The 27,240-nt window shown below is 38.3% G+C and overlaps 1 protein-coding gene across 5 annotated transcripts; it reads right to left on the reverse strand.

The window, feature by feature from the left end:
- Positions 1 to 56: 56 nt before the first annotated feature.
- Positions 57 to 27,098, reverse strand: LOC146479062 (bromodomain-containing protein 3-like). 5 transcript variants are annotated; one of them, XM_085111322.1, is made up of 26 exons: positions 26,935 to 27,097; positions 26,513 to 26,663; positions 26,201 to 26,362; positions 25,963 to 26,109; positions 23,023 to 23,091; positions 22,198 to 22,306; positions 21,562 to 21,725; positions 17,833 to 18,006; positions 17,144 to 17,227; positions 16,445 to 16,546; positions 16,011 to 16,139; positions 13,511 to 13,690; positions 12,414 to 12,658; positions 11,751 to 11,866; positions 11,137 to 11,381; positions 10,928 to 10,979; positions 9,067 to 9,234; positions 8,457 to 8,503; positions 7,406 to 7,481; positions 4,220 to 4,603; positions 3,226 to 3,282; positions 3,076 to 3,107; positions 1,800 to 1,940; positions 1,097 to 1,188; positions 595 to 724; positions 57 to 296 (listed from the first exon to the last, which is right to left on the reverse strand). In XM_085111322.1, the coding sequence occupies exons 1-26, from the start codon at positions 26,997 to 26,999 to the stop codon at positions 228 to 230; spliced, it is 3,390 nt and encodes a 1,129-aa protein (XP_084967448.1). In that variant the 5' UTR covers positions 27,000 to 27,097; the 3' UTR covers positions 57 to 227. The 5 variants fall into 5 exon arrangements, with proteins under 5 accessions (XP_084967448.1, XP_084967449.1, XP_084967450.1 ...); XM_085111323.1 differs by having other exon boundaries at positions 84 to 296; positions 17,836 to 18,006; positions 26,935 to 27,098; XM_085111324.1 differs by having other exon boundaries at positions 84 to 296; positions 26,839 to 27,085.
- Between the last annotated feature and the right edge of the window lie 142 nt (positions 27,099 to 27,240).

Consider the following 27,240-nt stretch of genomic DNA (forward strand, 5'->3'; position numbering starts at 1 on the left):
AATAAGATAAAAATTGTGTATTTGTTGCAACTTTCCAAGTTCCTCTTGTTCTTTTTCACGTCATTATCACCGGATATCAACTTGAATCAACTGTATCCTGAAGCACTGGAATGCTTATATAATGTTGTATGTCGCTTGTCTTGTATTCCTTTACCAGTCAAAGGCATAGCAGGGACAAGGGAGCCAGTGGTGGCCATGAAGTAGACAAAATAATTTGCTTCTTAACTTCAACTCATTGTTCCCTCAAACTCCGCCATTATGTCACTTTGTTGGTTCATGTCAATCGTACCAGCCATCTGTAAATGACACCAAACAGCAATGTTTAGATCTTAGGTTAGTGGTCGTGACAAAAGCACTTGGAATTCACTCACACTTCCCCTTCCTACACTACTTGATTCGTTTCACTTGGAGTTGAGATTTTTCTGGATATCAATCAAAGAAAAGCCATTATTTGAAAACACAGAATTTATGGAGTCAATCCATGGATCATGTTTGATCCCTGTGATTGGAATGACACTCATAACGTACTTGTAAAATGTGCAATAATTATTATTGCACAAAACAGTGTATAAACTTATTCAAAGGTGTACTAACGGCTTCTCTTCGTCGCCTTTCAGCCTCTCTTTCTCTCATACGTTCCATCTTCTGCTTTTGTATTTGCTTGGCATTTTCTTGTTCCTTAAACTGTCTAGCTTGTTCCAATGCCTCATCTTCTTCCTTTTCCCTATAAAAACAACAGCAACAATAGTTCAGGCAATGACAGGTACCTGACACAAACAAGACAAGCAACACATTCGGTTCAAAACTGTTGGAACAATCCCCTTCTTTCTTTTGCCCTGTCCCCTTGAATGATGAATTTGTTTGTTTCAGCAAGCAGGAGTGAAAGAAATGCTGTGAATGCAACATTAAAGGAGGGAAGAGGGGCGAGATCTGATTTATCTGTGGTCTCAGTGAAGTGTCTCAACAAAAATGTTTTTCTTCACTTCGCAGCCAAGACCGTGAAAATGGCAATAGCATGAAATCTGGATGAGCCCTGAAATCACATGAAGGGTCACATATAATGACTGAGCGTGTAGTTTTTGTCCACAAGACAAACCTTTTTCTCTCTTCAGCTAGTCGTAATTTCTCCAGTTCTGCTCTTTCCCTCTGCTGCCGTCTCTGTTCTTCTTCAGCTTTCAAGTTTTTTTCCTGTTGGATATCCACATAAAAAAATTATTTACCTATTGTAAACTTTTTGTGTACTTGAATGACAAGCGAGTCTCCCTCAAAGCTTGGTTCACTTTATGGGGCTTCAAACACACCATAAGATATAAAACTCCTGAAATGGGTACCACCATATTTTTGTGCCAATCTAACTTACTGGGGAGTGGTGGGGTGGGTGTAAGCGTAAAGGTGATGAGGCTAGAATCAAACCTGTATTAAGCAGTCACTATCAGGGAATGGCTTAGTAACAGCTTAATACAGGTTGCACAGAACACACCTCATCAAACACAGCAAAAATGATATTTTATATAACATTTGATAATTTAGTGTACAGTTTATACACAAAAGTGCACACAAATCGGTATGACAAAGGAGAACGTGGAAAAGAAATGGACTAGTAAAACATTAATGCCAAGATCTTAAAGTTGATATTGCAGGTTGTTTAATAGAGGTCAAAATAAGTAGCTAAGGGACGTTATTTTTGGGACTTTGACAACTGACTGCTTAATACAGGTTCAACTGTTTGCTGCAGTTTGTCTGAGAAGATAACATTTGTGACCAAGACTGAAATTTACATCCGATGCTATTAAACATACTCGCTCTTCCTTGTCCCGCGCTTGTTGTCTAAACTTTTCAAAGCTGCTTGCAGATGACGTGGGTCGCGAAAGAGAAGAACTTGAATTGGACGTCAGATTGGACCATGAAGGTACTTGGCGAATTGTCTTGGGAGTTGAATCCTGAAAAGAAAAGGACAAATGATATCATAAGGTGGTTTGTTGAGAACTAAAACAACAGAAACAACTTAGATTTGGATCTTTAATTCAATTTTACTGCACAAAATCAAGAAACCACTTTAAATGAAGTGATAGCAGAGCAAGTCTGCGTGTTGAAGGGGGTGGAGGAGGACACCTTCCTTGCAGCAACAGAAAATGTATTAATAAATGCTCAAGAGACCATCACAGTTTTATGCGCAACCATAGCAGCTGCAAAAGGAAAGGCTGAAAAAAATTAAAGGCCTGAACAGGACTGGAACCACTGCAAGCAGTGGTCTACCAACTGAGCTATCAAGCCAACTGGGAGCTGGTCATTTTGTAAATTCGCATTGCAGTAAAAACCCACATGTAAGAACCTACATTTTTTGAAGTCTGGCTTAATAGGTTCTTGCATTTTAGGGTAGTTATTGGCAATTTTGGGTAAGTAGGTTCTTAATTAGGTTCTTAATTTCTATGAAGGAGTTATAATTGTTGATGACCATAAAAACAAATAAACTTGGGTTTGGTCGTTAAATATACAGCATTTATTCACCACTGTACTTTATATAAACCCGTTTTTGTTTTAGAAATTAATACTTTTATTTGTAATTACAGTTTGGTATTTTCCTGTAATATAAATTTGCAATTTTAAAGTCAAACTCCTTGGTTAAAATGTTTATCATTATTTAACTGTTACTTACATATAAGAACCTGCTTGATCTTTCTTGGCTAAACAGGTTCTTATATTTTTGAGTATTAAAATGGCAAATTTCTGCCAGCAGGTTCTTAAACCGCTAGGTTCTTACACGCGGGTTTTTACTGTATACCCGTAGATGTGAAGTGAATGTGATGCAAGTCAAATATATGTATTTCATACATTTTACTTGCAAACAACAATTTACGTGCAAGGAAATCGGCATAGAGAACTACAGTCGACTCCCGATAACTCGAACCTTCCATTGAAAAAGGTTCGAGTTATCGAGGGTAACGGAAAATTGGTTCGAGATAGCATGACGTTCGAGTTATCGAGGGTAAAGGAAAATTGGTTTGAGTTAGCGAGGGTTCGAGTTATCGAGAGTCAACTGTATCTCGAAGAATAACAAAGAGTTTAACAGACTACCTTCTTTGTTCCTTGATTTTCATTCTTTTGTCCTGGAAAAGAAAGAACAAGAGTTATGAAAAATGCCAACTGGAAATTCTTCCCAATAATCCTATTGTTGCAAATGTTGGCATACTAAAAAAATTGTTTTAATTATATTTGCCAACTTACCAATTGATGCCAGTGAACCTGGTAATTCTCCTATGTTAAAAGTCAACCCACTGCTTCCTGTAGAGAAAGGGTAACAATAGGTTTGTCATGTGTCTATGTATGTGTGTTAATAGTTTATAATGTATATTTTTTCTTTTGTTCTCTCCCTACAAAAGGGATAATTTACCATCCTAAGTAAGCTAAGTATTAGTTAAACTATTTTTTGCCCTTTCGTTATATTTATACTTTCTTTCTAATGTATTATGTGCAGATGAACAACGATTCTAAAGGGTAACATTACAGTGAAAAAGAGGATAGTTAAGCTTATTATCAAAATTAATGATTCTATTTATTGAGTATGAATTGCTGATTAACATTCCTTGCATACTTGTTATATTTCTAACATAATTTTAGTTTGTTTTCAAGGACTTGTCAGTGGAGACCAGAGGTTCTGACCAGAAATTCTACAATGCAGTTGGAAAATAATGGGGTACTGGTTTCAAAGATCCATTTTCTCAGCTCTTACTCTATTTTGCTGATGTTCTTGCAAATACATTCTACCTGTCTGCACGTGACACATTGTGTAATTCTGAACATGATAAGCCCCTCCAAAAATATGCCCCCACTAAAATGCAAGTTGAGCCTGCCAAATCTCCAAAACACAAACATCCAAGTTCTGATAATAAGCCTTCCTGGTTAACAAGCATCAAACATTGGGGAAACCATGTATAGTAACCTTTGTATACTAAGAAAATGGCATGAGAGTTTTTTCATCAAATGCTGTCAAAGTATAGTAAGGTTAAGCACAAGAGTCCAAACAGACACTGAGAATGCAAACATAGCACAAGAATCAGCATTCTTATCCTTGTGCTTATCAGTGATTGTAAGGACTCCTGTGCTTGTGTCTAGTAAAATCAATCATGAAGGGAACTCTAGCTATCCTTAACTGGATTGAAAACCATTCTAAGACAAATTTCCAAACAGAAGTTTTCATGTAAATGTTAAGCAACCACACCTGATTTTGTAGTAGTTGATGGAGTCTTCTCCACACCAGTACTCGGCGTTTTATCTTTGAGTTGCGCAGTAGCTGTGGTGCTGACTGCAGCGACGGCAGCAGGTTTAGTTGCAGCTGTACTTCTTGCAAATGATGTCACAGCCTGCTTGGGTGTGGCTGTAGTGCTAGTGGGTGTGGGTTTGTGTACTGTAGCTGGTTTGGCTGCCTGCTTCGGCGGTGCCACTGGTGCACTTTGAGTGACTGGTTTAGCAGGTTTAGGCGGTGGAATACTCACAGCAGGGACATTGCTCGTAACTGGTGTGGGTAGAGCAGTGGTGGACACAACACTTGGCGCAGCAGGTTTTTCCTGTTTTGCTGCTGGAGGGGGCTTTGGAGGTGGCGCAGCTAAAGCAGGAAGAAATGGGGTTGAGAGTCCATTGCTGGAATTTTTAACTCTTTATCCCCCCAAAACACATCAACAACTAATGTCAACCAAATTTTGTGGGGTAGAAAACAAATTAATGGCTTGGTAGAAAATTAGGCAAAGTGGAAATTTGGCCTTGAAATAAATTCCTCCAAATTAGCTTTAATTTGGCAAACAGACTTGTTAATATAAGAAAGATAGTTCTGTCTTTATTTGTTTATCTTGAGGCATAAATTTTGAGAATTGGCTATCACTTTATCCTAAGCTAATAAAAAGTCTACTTCTTGAAATTTGAGCCTTGAGATCAAAGATTAAATACAGATCCATGATAATCTGTATGCCAAACTAGGACTTGTTCAGAGCAGTGCGAATTTTCCAGAATTTCCACTTAGCATAGTTTTCGATCTTTCCCTTGTTTTATATGACACTAGTGTAACTTTTATTCAGGTTTTATAATTGTGTTTATATATAAACTATTTTTGTGGCAGTGCAAGTTTTCTATTTTTATAATGAAATGGTTGAAACTAAAAAAAATATGAAATTAACAGTCGTAAAATGTTTATACAGCACCAGTACAAGTTCTCAGACTGGTGTTGATTTGTGTCATGCACACAAACAAAGAGCCACAAGACAGGCCAGACCACATCGAACTCATACTGGTTTACAAAAAACCCCTAAATAATCTGAATGCCAGGTCGAGGCCTGTGCCAAAACTTTAGAGACATTTGTTGTAGAAACAGACTAGCAGTTATCAGATTAAAGAGGTGTTGGACCTGTTAACCGATCGAAGAAGAGAGATGTAACAGTCAACTGAACAGGTTTCTTTTTTCTTTTTTTGCCTGATCTGGTGGATGCAAAAATGAGCTAATGTAGTGTTGGATTACTAAAAGCAGTATCCTTTTGTTTTGTGGTTTTGGTATTCTGAGCCATGAAAGCAGAGGTTGTACACACTACTGAAAATGAGATCTTGGAAATCTTTTCAGTGCCAAATCTTACAGAAGTGTTGACTTCCAGAATAATTTCAAGGAATCAGTAACTTCAGTAGGCCTTCTTGACATTCTCTCACAAATGAATTGCAACCTGCGGTGAAGGTTCACGTGAGGGAACAATCGCAATTAAAAGATAACTTTTACAAGCCTCCAATGTGTGCCAGGTTGAGTTCAACCAAGAGAATACTTTGAAAGATATTTATTCCTTAAAACTATCCAGGCTTGTGGATAGATATGAGTCTGTGACCAATACAAAAAGAGTTGCAGATGGGCAACTATGTGAAAAAACATGCCCCAATTTATTACTTGGTCAAGTTTTGCTATCCTTTTTCTGCTCGATGGCAAAACGATTTTAATTCTTCATTGCAAAAATTGAGTCCCAAATTAAGGATGATGAAAAACTCCTAAAACAGCTGGACCACAGCTAAAACTGCCATTTTGCTACTCTCACACCTGCAAAATTTAGCTAGAAACACCAGAAACAGTTCCAACTAATCGGTTTGGAGCCACCAAAAACGTTTTGGTTAATTAAACAAATTGGATCATTCCTTTGATAATCTGATAAAGCAGTTACCCAAAATCTCAGCGAATGAAGTTGCACTGAGGATGTGATCACTAACAAGAGATGGTCATCCAGTCCTATTCAGCCGCACTTTATCTCTCTTAAAGGAAATGATTGCTTAAAGATCCAAATCCCACTCAATGAAATCGAACCTCTGTTTACAGTTGCAGTTTGCACCCTAAACTTTATTTCTCTGTCAAGTTGATGGGAAAGGGGTGGGGGCATGTTAAACACCGAGTAAAAAAGGGCAAATTTTCAAAACTTGTTCCCTGTGAAACAATCTCCACACGAGAATGGCCTCACAAATGTTTCAGGAGTAAAATAGTTTTGCCCAAAATTGTAGCACTGCATTTTGTTTTTTGGACAGCTGTATAAACTGGTCTGTAGGAAATATCGTAACAAACATTTCCATCAGTCTGAAAGCCAGGCTTGATGGAGTCGAAGGATGCCTTTGAACAATTTTGAACAGCCTGTAACATTCTCTGTCCACCTGTCATCTAGACAATACAACAAGCTAACAGGCTCATGGCTAAAGCCTGGTGCACACTGGCGACATAACGACATGGGCATAACATAAAGAAAAGATCAGGTTTTTTTCTTATGTAATTATGCTTATGTCATATGTTTCTGCTGCTCATTATGCTGTTGTTCAAACTTGTGACATAAAACACAGACATAAATTTTTATTTGCATTTGCGTGACCTCGCCCTCATGTCGTTATGTTGCTAGTGTGAACCACGCTTAAAGAAATGGCTGAAATACAAAATCTTGCAGTCACCTAACATGAACTGCACCGATCTTATGATACAGAACTGAATTCATATTCTGTTGGCAAAAAGGTTTTTAACTGGTTTTGTTGGAAACCATTTCAACCAACATCAAAATCTTGCCTGTGGTCAAGGCTCAGTTAAAAAAAAAAAAAGAAATACAGTCTACACATGACAATAAAAATCTTGTTTGGTTCGTATTGGCTACAATGTTGCTCCACAATATAATTCTAACCAAAGTTCACAACACCATAAGATAGCAATTCAAACCAACCATTTCTTTCATAAAGTAAAACTGAAAGATGTTTTTGTCAAAACCAGTGACCCACTTATCGTTTAGTAGAGTCGTTTATACCACAAACTTGTAAATCGCGGGGCCTGCTTTTTCCCGAATGGGTTAAAAAATGTTCAAAAGAAATGGTGGGTTTAAAAAAGTACAATGTAAAAGTGGGGAAGCAGACATACCAGGCTGGGTCACAGCACTTGCTACTGGTTTGGACGGCGTTGGTGTCGCCTTTGATGTGTGCCCAGCAGACTTGGTCTGGCAATGTCAGGAGGAACAGAATGAGATCTGACTTGTTAGTATCAACAGCCAGAACATTGCAAAGCCGGGATCAAACAAGGCTGTACAAGTGACAAGAGTTCAAACTATTTGACAACGCATGGGAGTTGGTGAGAATGCACAAGATGGAGAACGATCCAACCAAGAGCAAGAGTCTGAACACTTGTTGCTTCTCATCAAAACTTGAGCAGTTTCAAATTCAACAAGAGTGAATGACAGTTTGTATTCAGACCACAACAAGAGTTCGCACTCTTGTCAATCCTCACCCTTGCTTTATCCTAGCTTTAAAGTATGAAAGTGGCGAGAGAATGGGAAAAAAGGTGTCTTCAATGATTTTCAGTCATGAAATAACTGGGTCTGAGATCTCACAAAATTTGCCTGTGCACTAGAAATGTCAAATTAAACCTATCTCAATGCCATTTTGATGGCAGTTACCTGATTTTCACAAAAAAGAAAAGAAACAAATCAATTCAGGATTGTTCAGGAGGGTTTTTCCTTGTGCCTGCACACATGGTTCAATATAGCAAGTCAGACACCTTCAAAACTTGCAAACTGGTCTGACAACAGCAGCCTATGATGGCAGTGTGGGTGAAATAAGCCAAAACGGAACATGCTTTCAGGGACCACTAAGAACAATAATTGCAGTTTAGATTTTATGTTGGCATGGGGAATAGGTGCAGTAAACAAACAGAAATTCAACCTGGCATTGCAACATGACCGTATGAAAGACTAAAATGTGTTCAACAGTGTGCCTGCTTCTCTTGATGAAACAACTCTATTGTCATTCGTTTAAGGACTACAAGACGTCTGTAAATGTCTTAGGAATTTTGTGTTATTTGGTCAGAATTTAGGTGCGTGAACAGAGGGAGTTGACTGAAGGTTGGTTCATACGTTGTGTTGGAGGAAGAAAACTGGAAAGGTTTATTGCAAAGTTGTGAATGAAATCATAACTACCTTGCTAGTACTGTGAGAGGAAGTCTTGTGGCTCTTACCACCAGACTCTGCCAAACAAGGAAAGGAAATTAGATCCAAGTCAACTAGGGAACCTAAACTCATCAATGGACAATGCACAAACAACAAACAAAATTCCAACACGGTAAAATACAAGATTTATTTTCTACATACTACTCGCTGGACGCGGATAAAGGTTACAAACGCACATTGCGTGATAATCTCTTCAACATAGCATGAATCCTGTCAGCTCTGTTTAATAAGGCATGAAAAAGGTGCAACCCAATTTTTTTCTGGTTTGCACAAAAACGACCGTTAACGTTTTAGATATTTTTCTTACAGATGTCCTACCTAACATTCATGTTATACTTGAAAGTAAATGGTCACCTATCTATTGACTTGTTAAAAGAATAACATCATCAACTTTAAATGTACATTATTTACACTTTAAAAAAAAACTATGTGGACAATAACTACATTAATTCTTTTACTTAGCGTCCCTGTCTTCATACTTGGAAACAGCTGAATAGAATTCTCCTAACTTATAAATGAGCCACTCATTTCTGAGTGATTTTTTGCCGCTGTAGCTGCAAGTCTGTCTATTCTTCACTACCTGATTCTGAGTCAGAGCTGCTCGCCGAGCTAGAGGAGCCAGAGCTTGAACTCGAATCAGAACTACTGCTGGAACCACTTCCACTGCTACTGCTGCTTTCACTAAGTCTTGACGGCCGAGGCTCGCTGCCTACAACATCTACAACTGAGTGATCTGACCGCTGCGATTCTAAAAATACAAACAGAAGAAAAAGAGTCAGTCAGATTTTGTCTATTTTCAGGAGGTTACAATGCAACTAAGATAACAAAAACCATGAACTCTAGTTATATTTCTGGAATGTTTATGGTGCTTGGAAAGAAGACCAATCAGATATGTGACAATTAACTGCAAGCCAAAATGGTCATTGCTTTGGTGTTTATGGTTATTTCTTGTGGTTTGACCTTATGTCTGATTGGTGGCAATAAAAATTCCAGAATTAAATCTAATTCATAGTCTTCTTAGTTGCACTGTAGGGCTTTTAGACTTTGCTGTTACATGGTGTCATATGAAGGTTATGATCTAGTTAGCAAACCCAATAACAGGGGTTCCAGTATAATCTTTAATGGTGACAAGGAGACAACACTGACTGAAATCTGCAAGATATACAGTACCTTACAAGTCTCAAACACAAGCAATCGCTGGACCCAAAAAACTGTGGGTAACCCTTAACCTTATAGGCAACATAACATGTGTCACAAATGTGACTCCTAGAGTTGAGGTAAGTTTTTCCCACTCAAGTTGGATTCTGTACAGGGGAAATACCATGATAATGTGACAGTGTATCCATGGAGAGACCTTATTTTTAAACAACAGTGTTCCTGTCGAGAGACTGTCAGCTGATACAACTGTATTTGCCCCACAGAAATGTGAATATTTTGGGGTCTTGGGACTACTGGTGGGATAGTAACCCTGTGGAAATTTGACGTTCTTAAACTAGCATAGGAAAAATATTTCTTTGATGAACATCAAACACCAAGGCCTCCAACACATGTAAATGACAGTGGAACTTGTTTATTCTCTTGTGGTACTTGTCCCAGAGTAGTGAATTTCTTTCAAAATTCTTGTAGTGTGAATACCTCCATTCTTTATCCACTGCATTCTTCAACATAAATTACGGGAGCTTATAATACTGATCTGTGATTGGTTTGTTTTTACTTGGTCACATAGACTTGCTTCTTCAATTCAAACAAGTTTGAATTTGTGCCACAAGTTGTGAGGACCAAACTTTATGGTACCCCGCAACTATATTTTTCACAAAAATGGGTAGATCACACAATGGATTACAACTAATCTCTGCTAAAAGTACTGTGGAGTTGTCCCTTTGTGTGTGCCGTGTGAATCTTTTAGGGCTTTCTTTTAGGGTGAGTGTGTTTCCGAGGAGCAGGGAGGGTCGTACTAGAGAATTTTGTTTCAAAATGGGTTTGGCCTAGAATAAGAACAGCCTTGAACACAACAGTCCATGGGTTTAAACTATGGAAGCCTAACATCAAAGGGATGTCTGCACCTAACATTTGGGGGACTTCTTCTTGGAGAAGATTATATAATTTGGAATTTTATGGTAGAGGGTGATTAACATCAATTTGGGCTTGTTCCTTCGTAATAGAATAGAATAATATTTTATTGACTCTGCTCCTAATAACAAGAGTAACACAATAAGCATTATTCAGGCACTGTTGTACTCTTGATGGGAAAACTGTTTTTTGTAAACTTAAAACCTTTGCAGTGTTAACTTGTGAATGCAAGGATCATATTGATATGAAAGTTATATCCAGGTGTTTTCCTTCAAGTTTACTCGTGGTACAGATCAAGTAACAAGTCAAGCTAAACGAAAAGAAAGGCCCTGAGACAACCAAGAAATAGCCATGAAAATAAAACCTCTCACCTTTTTTCGTCTGCTTCTTTTGTCCTGTTCCTCCCAGCTTGCCACTGACATCCTTGATGAGGAAAAGGAGTGACGCTGTGAGCCCTGTAGTGCACCTAGCACGTCTAGTTTACAATCTACGCAGCTTATAAAGCAGTGTAATAACAATAAAATGTACATGTACGAATCCTTTTAACAATATTACCATTGCAAGTACTGGATAAACATACCTGAAGCCTTCTTTCGAGCTCCTCCTTCTTTTTCGCTTGTTCCATTTCTCTTTCCTCTGCATTCTTAGCCTTCTTCGTTTGAGGTTTGACCTTTTTTCGCAAGCACTGCTGAACATATTTTTCCAGTTCCCTCAGTGTTGATGGTTTTAGTGTTTCAAAGTCAATTTCAATTTCATCAGGGTTTGAATCCCTCAGCCCAGGTTCCCTGGATTGGATGATGTTTACTACTCTGCCCAACTTGTCTCCTAATATTTAAAACAAGAGCAAAATTAGTCTTACGACAGGAACACACTTCATTGTAAGCTCGTACTACAATCCAAGCTGTCATTATTTTTAAAGTTAATTTTTGACTTTTCATTCACACCTGATCCCTCTTTCAGTATCTCAAAAGGGTATTAATGTTATGGTGTCAAAGAACATTTACCAGTAAGAGTGATAAAAAATTATTGTCAAAGGAAGTCAGTTTTTAGCTGGTTTTTTTTTTTTATGAAGATGTCTTTATCCAAATTTTATGACACATTAAGTTCACATTATTTCTTCTTACTGTTCTTTATTTTTCCTGGCAGAGTGGGAGCATTAAAAGTGTACAATGCAGTAAAACCACTTCAACCAACCTGGAAGTTTGTTGATATCCAGGCTGAGCTGTCGTTTCTCGTCATATGTCATGGGTCTGGCAGTATCCTCCTCATCGTCAGTATCCACTTCTAATGTTTTCTTTTTGGCTGCCATCCTTGTAATGAAACAAAAATAAGATCATCAGTGACTGACCAACCCATCACAACATAAACTTATTCTCAAATTAAACATTGTATGGAGGTGTGGTAGAAGCAACATTGGTACAAGGTTTCAGTTTATTTACAGTTGGATATAGTATTTACATTGTTTATAGGAACGTAGGAATAAAATAACAAATAAAAGGAGAAAAGAAAGAAGTTAATGGCTTTGGTAGAAGTGTACGGTGGTCAGAGGAGCTTAGCTTTCGAGCTAACCACCACTACATTATAAATAAAAGAATACTAATAATAGTGTGTGCTTGGTGCCATATATGGACAATCATATGGAACTGTCATTTTTATATTAAAATATACATCGTTATATTTCCCCTTGAGAGTTTGACAAGCTGAGTTTGTACAGTTTGTATAAGCCGTGTTTGTTCAGCTGTCAGAGAATGAACCAATAAGCTGGTGAGACATAGCCTAATGATCTTTCTGGCGCAGAGCGTTGATGATGATGATGATGATGGTGATGATAAGACACTACACAACATCCAAACTTACTTGCTATTTGCAGATCTTTTGGATGCAGACTGTTTCTTTGGAGGCTTTTCAGCCTTAGGTTGAGCTTGTGCAGCCTGAGCTTTAGCCACCGACTTCTGTTTTGTCTGATTCTTCGGCTGAGGTGGGGCTGCTTGTTTGGCTTCCTTTTTGGGGGGAGGTTTTTTCTCTGGCTTCTTCTTAGTCTTGTTTGTCACAATTACTGTTTCACCAGTTAGCTTGCTCAGTTGCTCATGGACTGATATAAGCTGTGGGCAATTAAAGCAACACTTAAATAACTATACAAGATTCTGCCTTAATCTTTAAATAGTCTTTGTTAGTACTGCATTTGCTAAATCACAAGTTCATTTAGTCCCATCAACAACTGCAGTCACAGACACGATGAAAGAAAGGAAATCAGTTGAGCATAAAAATGGTATCAAACTTATGTGACAACACATTTTTCAGACCTGATTCAACTGTAAGATAAAATTCACCTGGCCCCAATTGTTCAAAGAGTGGATAACTTTATCCAAAATGTATTGGCTGGAGTTGAGTTTTATCTGCTGGATAATGTTATATCTGCTCTTTGAACAACCGGGGCCAGATGTTTAAATTTATCAATCAAGTGTTCAACAAATTAGTGATCATATGAAATGAAACAAAACAACCAGTGCAACAAGCTCAAAAATGAGCTCAAAGGACATCAATATTATTGTTTCATTGTTTAAGACACTTATCTAAACTACTGGTAATTTGCATGAAGGAAAAAATCTTGCAAAGATCTTTCATCCACCTCTTCAAAACATAAACTGTACATAAACTGTTCAAATGCATAAACTGTACAAAACATCTGAACTACACCTAGACTGCTGACTCTCCGTGGTATTGCTCCGGAACGGAATGGAAATACATGTACATGTATCATTTATGTTATTTATGATTAGGGTCCCAGACGTTTTCTTTTTTTTGCTTTTTGTTTGCCAGGATTGTAGGCTGACAAGAGGAAGGGGAAACAGCTTAATTTGGCCTAAAATTTCCCCATCTGACTTGAACACATATACAGAAGAGTCTGTGATCAGTATCAAAATGGTAAAATAAGAATAACAGTGAAGTAGTACCTGTTGTTGAAGCTGAGAAAGTTTCTCAGCCCTGTCATCTTCATTGTCATCAGATGCAGGTGAGGAGGACGGCGGTGTGGCAGCAGACTCTGGCTCGGGTTCAGGGGGTTCTGTTGCCGGTGGAGGCGGTGGGAGCTCAGGTTCCTCTGGCATTTTGGCAAATTTCATTTCAAAAACATCCTAAAAAAAGAGTGAGAGAATAAATTAATGTTTCCTCAAACCTCAATGAAATCAAGTGAGTCAGTCAGTTAACCTTATGAGCTTACCACTCAAGAGTCTTAAAGTGCTTTCCATTTGCTAGAACTGGCCAGCCAGAAATTGTTTTTTCAAGAATTGTAGCAGTAATGCAACCCCTGTAAACCAATGTCAATGCACATTCTTCTCGCTTGGCTATCAATTTCATTTTTGATTGATTACCAGTTCTATTAAAAATATTTTTCTCTGCATGTAATATCTACGGTACCGCTCAAAAGTAAGTTACCACCCTCTCGCGAGACGCGATTCTCGTCTCGCGATACGAGATTCTCGTCTCGCGATACGAGAGTCTCGTCTCACGATACGAGATTCTCGTCTCGAGAGACGAGACACTCGTCTCGCGAGAGGGTGAAAAAACTGTAAGTACATTTATTTAGGCTTGACTTTTCTCGCGAGAGTTTCGCGGGAATATCAAGTTGAGTGTCGGTGTTGTTGATACGGCAGGACGCCCTTGTCACGCAGCAAGCTGAATTATGGAGTTCGGTCGCAAGCTTATCGATCGTGAACCAGGTTGCAAACAAAATCGAGCTTGCTTTGTTAAGCGACTTAACGACTGATCGAGGACTTAATGTGTTTGTATATACACTGTACTTTGTGATTTAGACCTCTACAGAGCGATTTAACGATGTAAGCGAACGACGGCTGCAAAGATAAGCGAACTGATCAATCTGTCATTGCGCAGTTAGACTGTTGCGGCCTCTGTTGTACGTGCGCTAGAGATTATTTGCGTATTACATAGGCGTGAAACAAATATACGAAAACTTACATGTGATTTGCATTTAAAAAACCTATCTGTTACAATAATGGGTTGTGGCCAAGGGTTGTGGTTAAAATGTAAGTGTCAATCGAGCGACGACTTTGCGGGTAGGTAATTGCTTATCGTTAATAGGGATAAGTTTATAACATAAACATAAAAGGCAATCAACATAACAAATCTTCGGAAAAAAAGCTTCTTTCCCCGAGGGCAAATGTTGTAATAAATATCTCCAAAGCCACTTTGTTTTAGAAAAAATGTTCCTCGGTTGGCTTTGCTAAATCATGCGACCTGTAGCAAACTACGCTATCGATAAACAACACACCTTCAAGCTTCACTTGCAGCTTGCATGTCATGTTTGCCATAAGTTCGCATTGATTTGGTTTCCAAGTGCAGATTGTTTTGTTGGTAATTTAGTTTAATGCGCATGAAGGCGAAATCGCAATGCTTTGCAAACGAAACTTCCGATAAAAAAATCCGATTTTTGAAGGTTGAGATGTAAGCGCGGCGCGGTAACCTTTGACATCTTGGTGTTGTCGATATGCAAATTCGGTGCACGATAAACTGAAACCAGTTCTGAACTAGAACTACGCATTTTACGCTAGCTCTTCAACAACGTTTCTGTTTTCGATTTTCTTTATACACAACTTTGTTTTTTCTTGGCAGAAAAAGCCTTTGCAACCGCAGAGAAGTTCGATTCAATAGCGGTTTGCAAAGCACGATACATGTACATGTATGCAAATTCGAACCGCAGTGAAATTGAAAAACATTGTAAGTGTCAGGGTTATTATTTCAAAAAACTGTTTAATAGATACAGGCACAGAACTTGACTTTAATAAGGCTGGGATTTTTTATGTAGGAATTGTGTGTGCGGGAAAGTTTCAATTGCAAATTGATATGTCGGCGAGCTCGCTAAAACGAAACCTTCGAAGTTACGGAAGAAATAAATCATCTCTTACACTGTGCGCTAATCGAAACCTTTGAACTGAATGAAGACAAAATTGTTTCGAATCACATAAGCTCTGATAATGCGAACTTACTTGTCGACGGAATCAACCACCGTTGGCACAGGCCGTTTTAAAAACGGCATACAGTGTAAATAAAAGCAACTCAAGGCAAGTGCGCGAGAAATTCAGTCATTAGTTCTTCTCGCGAGAAACTCGGTAATATTCCAAAATTTCCGCTTCAGTGATTCTCGCGAGACGAGACTCTTGTCTCTGGATACGAGACTCTCGTCTCGTGATACGAGATTCTCGTCTTGCGAGAAACGAGCAAGACTGGTAACTTACTTTTGAGCGGTACTGTACACCTTATATTTTTAACCACTGTATTTTCCAGGTCTTTACCTGGTGCCCAATAAAATTAAACTGGTTGAAAAGGTTGCATGCATGTGTCAAATTTTCCTCTGATAAAAACCTGTGTTGTGCTAAACAATAATGTGATTCTTGAACTTCAGAGCTAGTATATTACCATCAACAGTCAATCACAAACCTGTAGCTGCCTTGCCATTTTAACAACATCATGATCTGGAGGATTATATCTGTAGCAATTGCTAAACATGAGGCGTACATCAGCAGCAAATTCAGACGACGAACCGTATTCTCTTCCATCCATTTTTACCTGTCATAAGTCATGGAAATTGTAATTAATAATAAGTTTTCAAACTTGCTAACTTAAATTAAGGTGACACAAAAGCAAAATAAAACAGAAACGACAAGAACAAATCTCATAACAGCACAGCAAATTCTTGATGTGAAATCTTTAAAATTCTAACATTGCTCTTGCTTTGGTGAAACATTTGTTTATCTTAAACCGCCTTCACGAAGGCAAAACAACAATTTGGCCTAAAAAGTCACTTGCAGCTCTCCTGCTGAAAACCCTTCAGTTGCTTAAAATTACTGCTCAAGGTTAAATTATGAACTTACCTTTATTGTACCCATGTCCATTGGCTGCTTAATGATATCATGATAATCATGCAATCCAAGGGCAGTGGCATCAACAGGCTTGAAAAATGGCCATGCATATGCCTACGAGTAATAAATAATACAGTGATGAAGTCACCTTTCCGTAAAGAAGGAAAATTCAATTTGGACCACAGTCGGAACTCCACCCTGTTTCTAAAATCAGGACCACCAAACAGTCTGGAACACCCAGACACCAAGCCTACAGTACTGCAAAAAAAGTCAAGTTGACAGTCTCTACTCAATCCTTGAAACTTGATTCTTGTGTCTCAAACATCGAGACATTTAAGTTTCAAGACGCAGGAATAAGGGATTGACAATGGAGGATCAAGAATTGAACAAAAAGGAGTTTTTAAATATGCAAACTCAACAAGAAGTTAGAGGAAATGATTTCTTTCTTGAAGAAACAACAACAGCCATTCACAATCAAAGTTGAAGTACTGGCACTTTACATCGACATCTACTTCACATCCAGTACAAGCTTTAAGCTGATTGAAATTGCATTCACACTTACACTCTTTCAAACACTTAATAAACAATACATAGGGCATCAGAAGGGCTGCCACTGACCCTCTGTTGTTTACTGATGTACATAAGTCAGAGATTGTCAGACAATATTTGTCTGGGATAGCTATGATCATGTATGAGCTGTGTTATGCTTACCGCATGTTTCTTAGAGAATAGTTCCTTGATGATGTTACTGCAGTATCTAAGCTGCTCCGATAAAGGTTTCTTTTTACCACGTGCCTGAAACAAAAGCAATTTAATATCCTTAATTAGTAAATGACTTGCACATACACTCTTTCTGAGACAATAAATATGATCAACAGCCAAATAAAAATGAGGATAGGATGGCAAGTGGTTTGAAAATTTAAGACAAACATAAAGCATTTCACAGGCTACGGACCAAATATTAAAAAGGTTATCAACTGAAACCACTTTGAAGTAAACGGCTAGAAGAACTTAAAGTAGCTGAGGAATGTCCTATCCCCACAGCTTTCTTTTTACAGGAAGCACAGTCTCACGCCCAGCACCCTGCTGAGCCGCTACTCAATGATTTTGAAAAGATTTTCGCCTTATTTCATAATGGTTGTTGGGAAGATCAGTCTGAGGTTTCTATCATTCTTCCATGAATACTTCTGTTTGGACTTACGGAATGCCTCTGTTGACGTTTTTGTAACAATTTACGTTGTAAAATTCGTGGACAGCACAGTGCTCTTCAATACACCATGTCTACCAATGGATTGTGTCCTTAATACGAGTCCAAGATGGCAGATGTCTCAACAATTTTTTTTTTGAGTGTCTCAACAAAGTAAAGAATCTAGAAAAATTATTTCAAGTACTAAACTTACCACCTGAGGTTCTTCGGGTAAATCTCGATTTGGTTTTTTCACTGTTCTTGTCGACTCCCTTCGAGCTGGTATTTTAGCTGCTTTGGATTTTCCAGGGAGGGATGGTTCCCCCATTCCACTTATAGGCGTGGTGGGAGTTGTAGTATCTGCTTTTCTCTTTACCCCCTTTTTGACCTGAAAAAAAAAAAAATAATAATAATAATAAATTTTGACTTCTTTGCAAGCAAGACACCTGACATTGTTTTGTCTGATGCTGGTAACATCCAAGTACAAGAATTTACAATACTGCAAAAGCTGCTTAATTTGTTTGTACAGAAGCATATCAACTAGAAGCATCTAAATTCCAGCTATATCTTCAAAACAAAGTTGAGGATTTTTACAAGACCTGACTGACAAATCAGAATCACAGACATTTTTATGCCCTTTTATGGAGTGTCATTTCCACCGGCGGCAAACTCAAACCAAGAAGAAGTAGAGACCAAGATCAGAGCTTTGCAAAATTGCACGGTTCAGTTCTAAGAGCATTCTTTTCTAGTGCTAGAAAATCATGAAGTCCAAAATATCAAGGAAAAAAAAGTCATTGAATATTCCATTTCTTTGAATTGCAAGGTTCAAAAAAAGTAAAAAAATTAACAGCTCAGTGGCATTCAACCCAAAAAAAAAAAGAAATTCCTGGTGGTCAGTTTGAAGACTCTCGTTGCACAGTGGTCCTTTTGAAGATTTAATTTAATTTTGGCCACAAAAATTAAAAAGACTTTCAAAATGTGAATTGTTTTAAGAAGCCTATGAAAGAGGCAAAGCCAAAAGCAATTCTCATTTCATTGTGTTTGTCCTGGATATTTGCGTTAACTTCCGCAACAGGACCAACAGAAGCTTTCCATTAATTTGCCTAACTATTAAAAGTGTAGCGGTTTTGCGCTCAGGTTGGCTGAAAAGCAGGAAAAGTGGAACAAGTTTCAACTAATAATTACAGTCGAACTAGGTCAAGCGTACCCCCCTAGATTTTATTAATGAATCTATTATTTGAAAATTGAACCCGTTAGTCGTTTCAAGTATTCAAATCAAAATTAGATTTCTGATTGGATTACACGAACCAGGGTACAAATAATGCATGAAACCAGAAAACCAGAAAGCCCGCGGGAAAAACTCCTCTCAATATATTCAGAGCGGCAATTCTTGATTTATATAACAGTAGATTTTCCAAAAAGCAGATTTCTCGTGATTTACAGCAGTCAACGCGTACTGTCAGAAAGAAAATTCGCCATTTTAAACCAGGCACGGTGGGTCCTGTCGCGTAAATATGATCACTAAATGAACATTTTACGTTTGTACACTTGCGTTTTTTCCGTTAGTTATTCAAAAACAAAAATGAAAAAGGACTGGAAGCCGGCGTTTTATTGTAATAAACGGTTCTCTTTTTGAGGTATATGCAAATTAATTTAGCGAAAAGTATGCGAACTCACAATGGAAGATGTTCATTTCATTTGACCTTCGACAATGGCAGCACATGTGTTGCGCTATTCGTCGACATATAATGGACAGTCTGATGAAATAATAATATACACCAAACGTTTTCATGCTACAAGGTAGGTAATGCTATACATGAATTGGAATTCATAAATTCATAAATTGGAATTTTTCAGCCCGACTCATTTGCAAGCGCTTGACTTTGTGCTCTTGCCATGACCAAATTTGCATAACGAATTAGATGAATGTGTCAACAACATGCAGGAACAGTTTGAATGAACGAGCTGTTTCAAATGTACTGTAGTTTGAATTTTGCAGGCTATTGCTTTTACTATTAGCGCGGATCTATGTTCTGCGAATTTTAATTTGATCATTGATCCGCGTTAACAATGAATAAATGAATGCATTCTTTGAAACGACTAATGGGTTCAATTTTCAACTAATCGATCCATTAATAGGGTCTAGGGGGGTACGCTTGACCTGGTTCGACTGTAATGGTTTTGTTTAGCTTGATAAATAAAGGTGTTGCCTATTTTTCCCACGATAAAGTCAGCCATCTGATTTTGTTTCTAATAAAGACACAGTTTGACAGGTGAATTTTTGTGTCAGTGACACAGGGATTCCTCTGAAAAGGAAATCCAAGTTTCCCAAAAGGAGTCAAACCTAAGACCTTTTGATTACTAGTTTGGATGCTCTACCACTGAGCTACAGAAGACATGCAGGAGCTACGCCATTTAACAAGGTTCATGTGATAAACATCCTGCATACTGGTAGTATTTGAAAGTTGATGAGTGTTATATTTGAAAGAAATATGATGTTATATTTTTAGCCTGGTGAATGAATGACAGATGAATCTTTCAGTCAGTGACATGGGCATACTCAGAGTTCTCATATCAGGAGTCGACCCTAAGACCTTCTGATTACTTGTTCGGATGCTCTACCACTGAGCTACGGGAGACTTGCGGGAGCAAAGGCCATTAAACAAGGTTTATGTGACAAAACATCCTGTATACTGCATATTTGTTTTAATATTTGGCCCTGTTTGTGACATTTTTCCCTTCTTTTCTGTGTCCGCATCGTTTTATTGCTGGGTAAGTGTTCCTGACATAGCTGTTCAGTAGAGCAATACCTAGGGGAAGAAACCTGTGAAGTGTATCAACAATCGCTTGCCTTTTTCTTTATCTCTACTTCCATCAGTTTCATGTAATCGACTCATCTCTGAAGAGAGTTAATTATGGGCACTTGAACCTCATAAAATTTTTCTTATGATCAAAAACTGACCTCCCAAAAATACATTTGTACATATTTTGTCTCAGTTTTTCATCAAGATGCAAACTTTTTGCTACTCACTCGCAACATGCATATTTTGTACTTTGATTGGTACTTTGGGTTTTCAAAATCATCCCCAGCTGTGGATCAGAGTTATATGCTTTGAGGTGATATGCTTCTGGTTTGTGTTTTATGGAAACTACAATATATCACATGTCATACTTTCACGAATAGGAAAGAAGAGTTAACATAGTTTTCTGGGTAATGCCTTATTGTGAAGCTTGTTTAATTTGTTACTGTGGAAGTTCAGAAAGTGTGGATGAATTGATTTTACTTCAGAATCTGCATTTGAATTATGCCACAAACAAGCGGATTGATGATCACCCATCAACCTTGGAGAACCACTGTCAGGGCTCTAGTCCTATCCACTTTGCATCTTGTTACTTTCTGTCTCAACACTACAATCAACAATATCCATGCTAATTAAAGATTAAAGATTAAAGATTGCATGGAATATCACCTAAGTTGGCTAAAATCAGGAGATATTCTGCAAGACTGAGCAGAATAGTTGTGAACTATTCAATACATTGATAACAAAGCAGGTTTATTGCAGAAAAGTTGGTGACGCGATCTTTGTTTTTCCAATTTTCTCCCCAGCACACGTACCTCGCAGGATATCTGTTTACTACAGATTACAATGTGTTGAATAATTGCATTCCATATGCAGTGGAACCTCTCCTTACAGACACCTCTCTATTACCGACAGTTCACTTGGTCCCTGAGAAACCGAAATCCATATAAAGCCTTCTTCTCCAAAACAAACACTTCTATAATACAGACCCTTATTCCTGTCCCCTTGGTGTCCATAATAAAGAGGTTTGATTGTATGTTCCCATGTTCATGATTACCTGGTTTGCACTACAAGCACCTTGTTTCAAATGATCAACCCTTGATTCCAATTAAATTTAAGCAACAAGGTAAATTGCAACATACCTTGGCAGGCTGTACAGCTGATGGCAAGGCAGGGGCGGCAGAAATAGCAGGCGTGGGTAGCACAGTGGTTGCATCCACTGGAGTCGGAAGTGCTGTTGTCGCTGTTACTGCTATTGGTGGGGTGGGATAGGGTAAACTTGTCATGGGAGTACTATCTGGAGCAACTAAAATGTGACAACACAAATATATAAAAAAACAGCTCCCTAAGCTAGCAGAGTCATGCTTCACACAATAACACACCTGCTTTTCAAGGTGATTATCAATTTTTCTCTTACAGGAGCTCTCTCAGAATGTTTTGTTGTAACCAGTCTCAAAAACGTGTTAGGAGTTAAATTGTCAGTTTCTTTTGTTTGCTAGAGGGGTCCATGAAACCATGGCTTCTTAATGAAATTGAGGTTATAATGAATAACTATTATTAAAATGAAATCACAGGATGAAATGATCCTGCAGTGACAAACAAAATTCGGTGAAACCAGTAATAAAGTCTGAGAAAATATCGTGGCTTCAACATGACCACTCAGGTGTTGCTAGTGGGGTACTCTACTGACTGAGCTACAAAAGCATATCAGCTCAAGGTGACACTAACAATGCTGTTTGAGTGCATATACATTTCAAACTCTTTACTGAGAAACTAACCAGGTGTCTGTTCCATTTTGACTGGAGGCACGCCACCTCTTTTGGCTCTCTTAGCTGCTGGTCCACTTGTTTCCGCTTTCTTTTTGGGTCCTAACATTGTCTCATACTCCTAAGGGAAACATCAAGGGCAGGGACATAACAACAGCATGGCCAATTAACATGGGCCAGTGTAAAAAAATTAAACTAAAACTCCTTGATTACCATAAAAATTACTTTGGATTTTGCAATCCTTTACTATCACATTTGACTGAGCTTCCCTTCTTTTGAGTCACCCAAAAGTTGGTGTCTTCCAATATAAAGATTGTTGCACAGTTAAGGCAATGTGAGAAAAGCCGATAACGTCACCTCTGATATATACACCTGTAACTGGAGTCACAACCATGGCAAACTGGAATCCATTTTTTTTATGTATACAAAGACATTTCTTCAAGTGAGTTTTGTGCTCACTAAGCCAATTATTTGCATAAACTAAAAAAACTTTTCGGCAAATTTGTAGATTACTTTGGCCTAGAGACTTGTTATCAGGTTGGAACTTTTGTTACGCTTTAAACAGAGAAGAAAGGAAATCATTTCAAGCATCACCTAGCAGTTGGTTCAGGTTCAATTTTAGGCTTAAATCATAAGCTTATTGGGTGAATTTGAGCCCCTAAAATAAAATGATAGTAATGGAACTACATTTCTGACACAACAGCCAGTCTGTACATGCATGCCAAAATAGAGTGGATTCAGAGAAATTGGATTCCAGGGCCAAATCATCAGTTGCAAACTTCAAACTTAAAGCAAAACTTGAAATTGACAAACTTTTTTGTAACCAACTCTTATTACCTCAGGGGGCATTGTAGCAAGTTTCTGGTTAAACACCTTCTCCATTGCCTCGCACATGAGGACTACATCCTATGGAAATGGAGAGATAATTGGTGAGTGCCATAATCCCTTCTTATGGCATAATAACGACAAAACTGTTACAGTTTTAAGTTATGTTCCTTTGATCTGCAGACATGGAACAAACCTTTTCTTACAAGTGAATTATCAGTTGACCCAGTAAAGCCAAGAATGATCCAATATCAAGGCCCCACTGGACCATTCAGCCGTAACAGGTGTTGTAGGTAATGGGTCTTATTGACAGCCCAGTACAAGACAGGTGTCCAGTACTAGCTGTGTCTATTAGAACTTTCCACTTCACTGACAACTTTGTTATTAAAGCTGTTTTCCAAACAGTGCATGAAATTCAACATGTCCTAGGCTGGTATCAAACATGACTAGGTTGGTCTCTTAAACATTTGAAGTTTGACGACCAATCACTTGAAGTTATGTAGTCACAGTGCATCATTCACTCATAAAGAAAGTGATTTCAATCTCAAACAGGGCTTTGCATGATCGTTCATTATATCTAATGAATCAAAAAGACATGAAACAAAAGGAGGGGTTCACAATGCTTGTTTTCAGGTTATAAGACAGTAGTGGCTGTGCCTAACCCCTCTGCCAGCTTGTGACTCAAATATTGAAAAAAATACTCCCATTACATAATAAATATTGCTTGCAACAATGATGCCATAAAATGCCTTTAAGTAGCCTAGAAATGACTGTTATAGGACAAATTAGTAGGGTTGCTTTTACATGTGTATAGCGCAGAATGATTCAAAAGCTAATTGTCAAATATCTTTGTAAAAGGAAGGTGTCCTTCTTTGGTGAAATCTAAGTGCTAAATTTGATGCACTCATGTGTCAACATAGTTGTATTTGCAGAAATCCCACACTCCAGAAAAAATCCTTCAAACAATTTTATCCATTCCAAACCACCTATGAACTAAACTTGCATATCGCTGTGTTAATGGGTGCCAAAGCTTGCCTACCACATTCAAATTTTGAAAACATTGTAAGAAATCACACCTACACCACGTTTGATACCGACTAAGGTCATGTTTTCACACTACTCTATCTAGCACATTGTCACTTGATGGAACTGAATTTGGCATGGTTGTTCTAGTCCTTCAAATGTGCTTTCTCTAACTAACGTTATTGTAGTCATAACCTTCGCTCTAAAGTAGCATTAGAATTTGTTACCCTTAGGATCACTTTGAAATCAAAAAGTAGAGGATGGTGTGCTACTTCCAGAGGCCCAAGCAAACACAAGGGAATCCAAGAATGTGAAAAATTAAGCGAACCTATCCCACGTCTCTACAGTGTAGATATGCTGAATGAATTTCCCGTGTTTCAGTATGCATTCCGAGTAACAGCAAGGTTTAAATTTCAAATGAAGCTGCTGTGAAAGCACACATCGAGTATTGACACGTTTTCCAGTTGAAAACACTGGTGCTGCAATCAATACAAATCCATGTATAGTTTCATCACAGAATGTTTGAATCAAAATACAAACTAAATTTAACTTCAAGGCAACATAACAACAATTATTTTTAATTATTTTTATAACCCAGCGATTAATTTCTGCATGCTCTCATTGGACAAAACAAGTCACATGGTACAAATCGGATGACTGGTTTCGGACAATTACAGTCAGCTGATTTGATCTCTGTTGCTCAATTTTTTTTGACAAGAAAAAACTTCACAGTTTCGGGGCTAAGCTGTTCTTATCTATGGCCACCCTTTTATGTGCACAGCACGTAAGCTGTGGAATGAGTCACCGTTATCAATTAGAAGTGTACAGTCAGTCAATTCTTTTAAGTTAAAGCTTACATCTCATATGTTTAGGGAGGCCTGTCACTTTGATGTCTAATCAGAGCATCATAAAATCAAATGAACTAGTCAGCTTAGACCCCGTCCACACGTATCCGGATATTTTTGAATCCGCAACTTTTTCTTTCCGGATACGGCTATCGTCCACACGCATCCGGCGAATTCGCAAGCAAATCTGCAAATTTTTGAATCCGCTCTCCAGAGTGAAAATTTTTGAATTCGATAACATTGTTGCCGATTCAAAAATATCCGGATACGTGTGGACAGGGTCTTAGATTTGTTTGTCGGCGATCATGCCGACCATCACTGGCTGATCTGTAGTTTTCAATGTTTAGTAAAGCATGTGCATTTCAGAAATTAGTCAGACGGTTATAAAATAAATAAACTCCTTTCCACCTTGCTGATATATCAGATGATAATTCCCTTAGCTGAAAGATTGTCCTCAAAATGTCACAGTAGCCCTCAAAGCTTAACTTCTTGGCCAACTGTTCATTTTCAGACAATCTTTCACCCTCAGGCAGTATCCTTTGATATAACAGCCACTGGAAGGGGTTCATTTACAAAATAACAATAACATTTGGGACAATATATCAGTCACAGTTATGCAACTAAACACAGCATAATCAAAATAATTTGAACCCTGAACAGTAACTCTAACCAAAAGATGTTTCGTCAATTTAAGATAACCCTAGAGAGTTCAAAATTATCTTGTTTTTCTCCAGATGGTCTGAGAACTTCTGGCAACAACCTAAGTATTTTTTAAAACCAGTGATGTCTGACATTCAAATTCATGGCAAATGTCTTGCCAAATGCATAATGAAACTACTTGACACTACATTATTATGTAAACGTTTCTTGTCTTCACAGAGGCGGCCTCTTGGTAGAGAGCATTTTGCAATGGCTTTGTGTTACTAACTGAAGTATGCATTTCATTCAAAAACTGTCAAAACGCAAGACACAACTACACACAAGCAACCCAATTTCCTCGCTACTAAAGAGCCGCGAAATCTTACAATTTCCGGGTACATTTCGAAGAAGAAAACACGCAAACTATTACTTTGACAAATCTCACCTCTCCAGGCTTATTGTAGGTAATGCAATTACTGAACATGAGGCGAAAATCATCAATACACTCCTGACTACAGGAATACTCGTGGTTTTCAAGTTTCTTCTTGATCTTGGACATGTCCATCGGCTGCTTTATAATGGTGTAGTAATCCTGAAAAGCCACAATATTTCCATTTTAATAACAACTACTTCAAAAGGAACAAAATGATCACGGGTAGAGTGTACTTTCACTTCATACTAACCGGCAAATTCAGTTTCACCGCGTCCACGGGCTCGTGAAACGGCCAGGAATATGGATGCCGCCACATTGCCTTCATGATAGTTTTCGACAAATACTGCAGTTGGTTGGTAGTTCGATATGTTTTAGGCTCTTGGGCCGTTGTTGGAGGTTGAGCCATTCCTCGCTACAAAAGACATTTGAACAAAACAACAGTTCGAGAGGAATTTATTTCGCTTTCTTGTGTTACCAAAGATTAAATTATAAATTCAAATTTTTTAGACGCTTCTCGAGCGAAAGCTAGGCGAATTACGAAATGGATTAGAGTGATATTTACCACTGTTTGTTGTTCAAAATCGTCGTACTTGTGTGATAAACGCCTTACTCGCTTCCCGAGCCCCTCAGGGCTCGTCTCTGAACGCAATCCATTCAATGAATCGTCAGAGTTATGTTCATTACTGAGACCAGACTGTAAAGCTGCGCTGGGCCTAGAGGTGATGCAATACAACCTTGTCAATTTTGCCCTCGAATTTACCTAGCTAGCCTCCAAAATAGCATTAAAAAGTGTACCATAAGTTAAGACACAGTTTACGCTAGTTTAGAAGTAGTCAAAATGTCTCTGTGAGTGAGAAAAAGGTCCGCGTCACTCCAACGCCATCTTACAGCGTCAACGCCATTTTTGGCGGTGCCACGCACAACAGTTCACGAACGAGAATCACAATTCATGAGCCCAAGAACCCACTAATAACCGGACCATACCGTTCGATAAGGTTCGTTAGAGGGTTCTGCAAGCTTTGGATTGTCGGATGGCCTTGCGTTTCCATGCACGGCAAAAGATCCTTCACAAATTCTGCCCTCCTTCACAGACCCGTCCGGACCGCTTCAGAGCGAAGGCCGCCCTTTTGAATTCTCGAACGACCCCCAGCAAACAGCTTACCGGACACGTCATATTTTATCGTCACGTGGTCTTCGCAGCGCGCCAAATTAATTTTGTCGGCGTTATAAACTTATTTCTGTTATTTCATCCAAATTGTTATCTTTCGAATTAGGGGAAATCTGGTTCTC

Source organism: Pavona decussata, unplaced genomic scaffold (genome assembly GCF_977016875.1).
Source record: "Pavona decussata unplaced genomic scaffold, jaPavDecu1.1 SCAFFOLD_61, whole genome shotgun sequence".
Classification (NCBI taxonomy): domain Eukaryota; kingdom Metazoa; phylum Cnidaria; class Anthozoa; order Scleractinia; family Agariciidae; genus Pavona; species Pavona decussata.

Coding starts and splice junctions, on each gene's coding strand:
- LOC146479062 (XM_085111322.1), bottom strand. CDS start 26,999: ATGGAAACGCAAGGCCATCCGACAATCCAAAGCTTGCAGAACCCTCTA. Junction 9,235..10,927: donor AAAGAAGCAGACGAAAAAAG/GTGAGAGGTTTT, acceptor TTGTATTTTTAG/AATCGCAGCGGTCAGATCAC. Junction 3,108..3,225: donor AGGTTCACTGGCATCAATTG/GTAAGTTGGCAA, acceptor TTTCTTTTCCAG/GACAAAAGAATGAAAATCAA.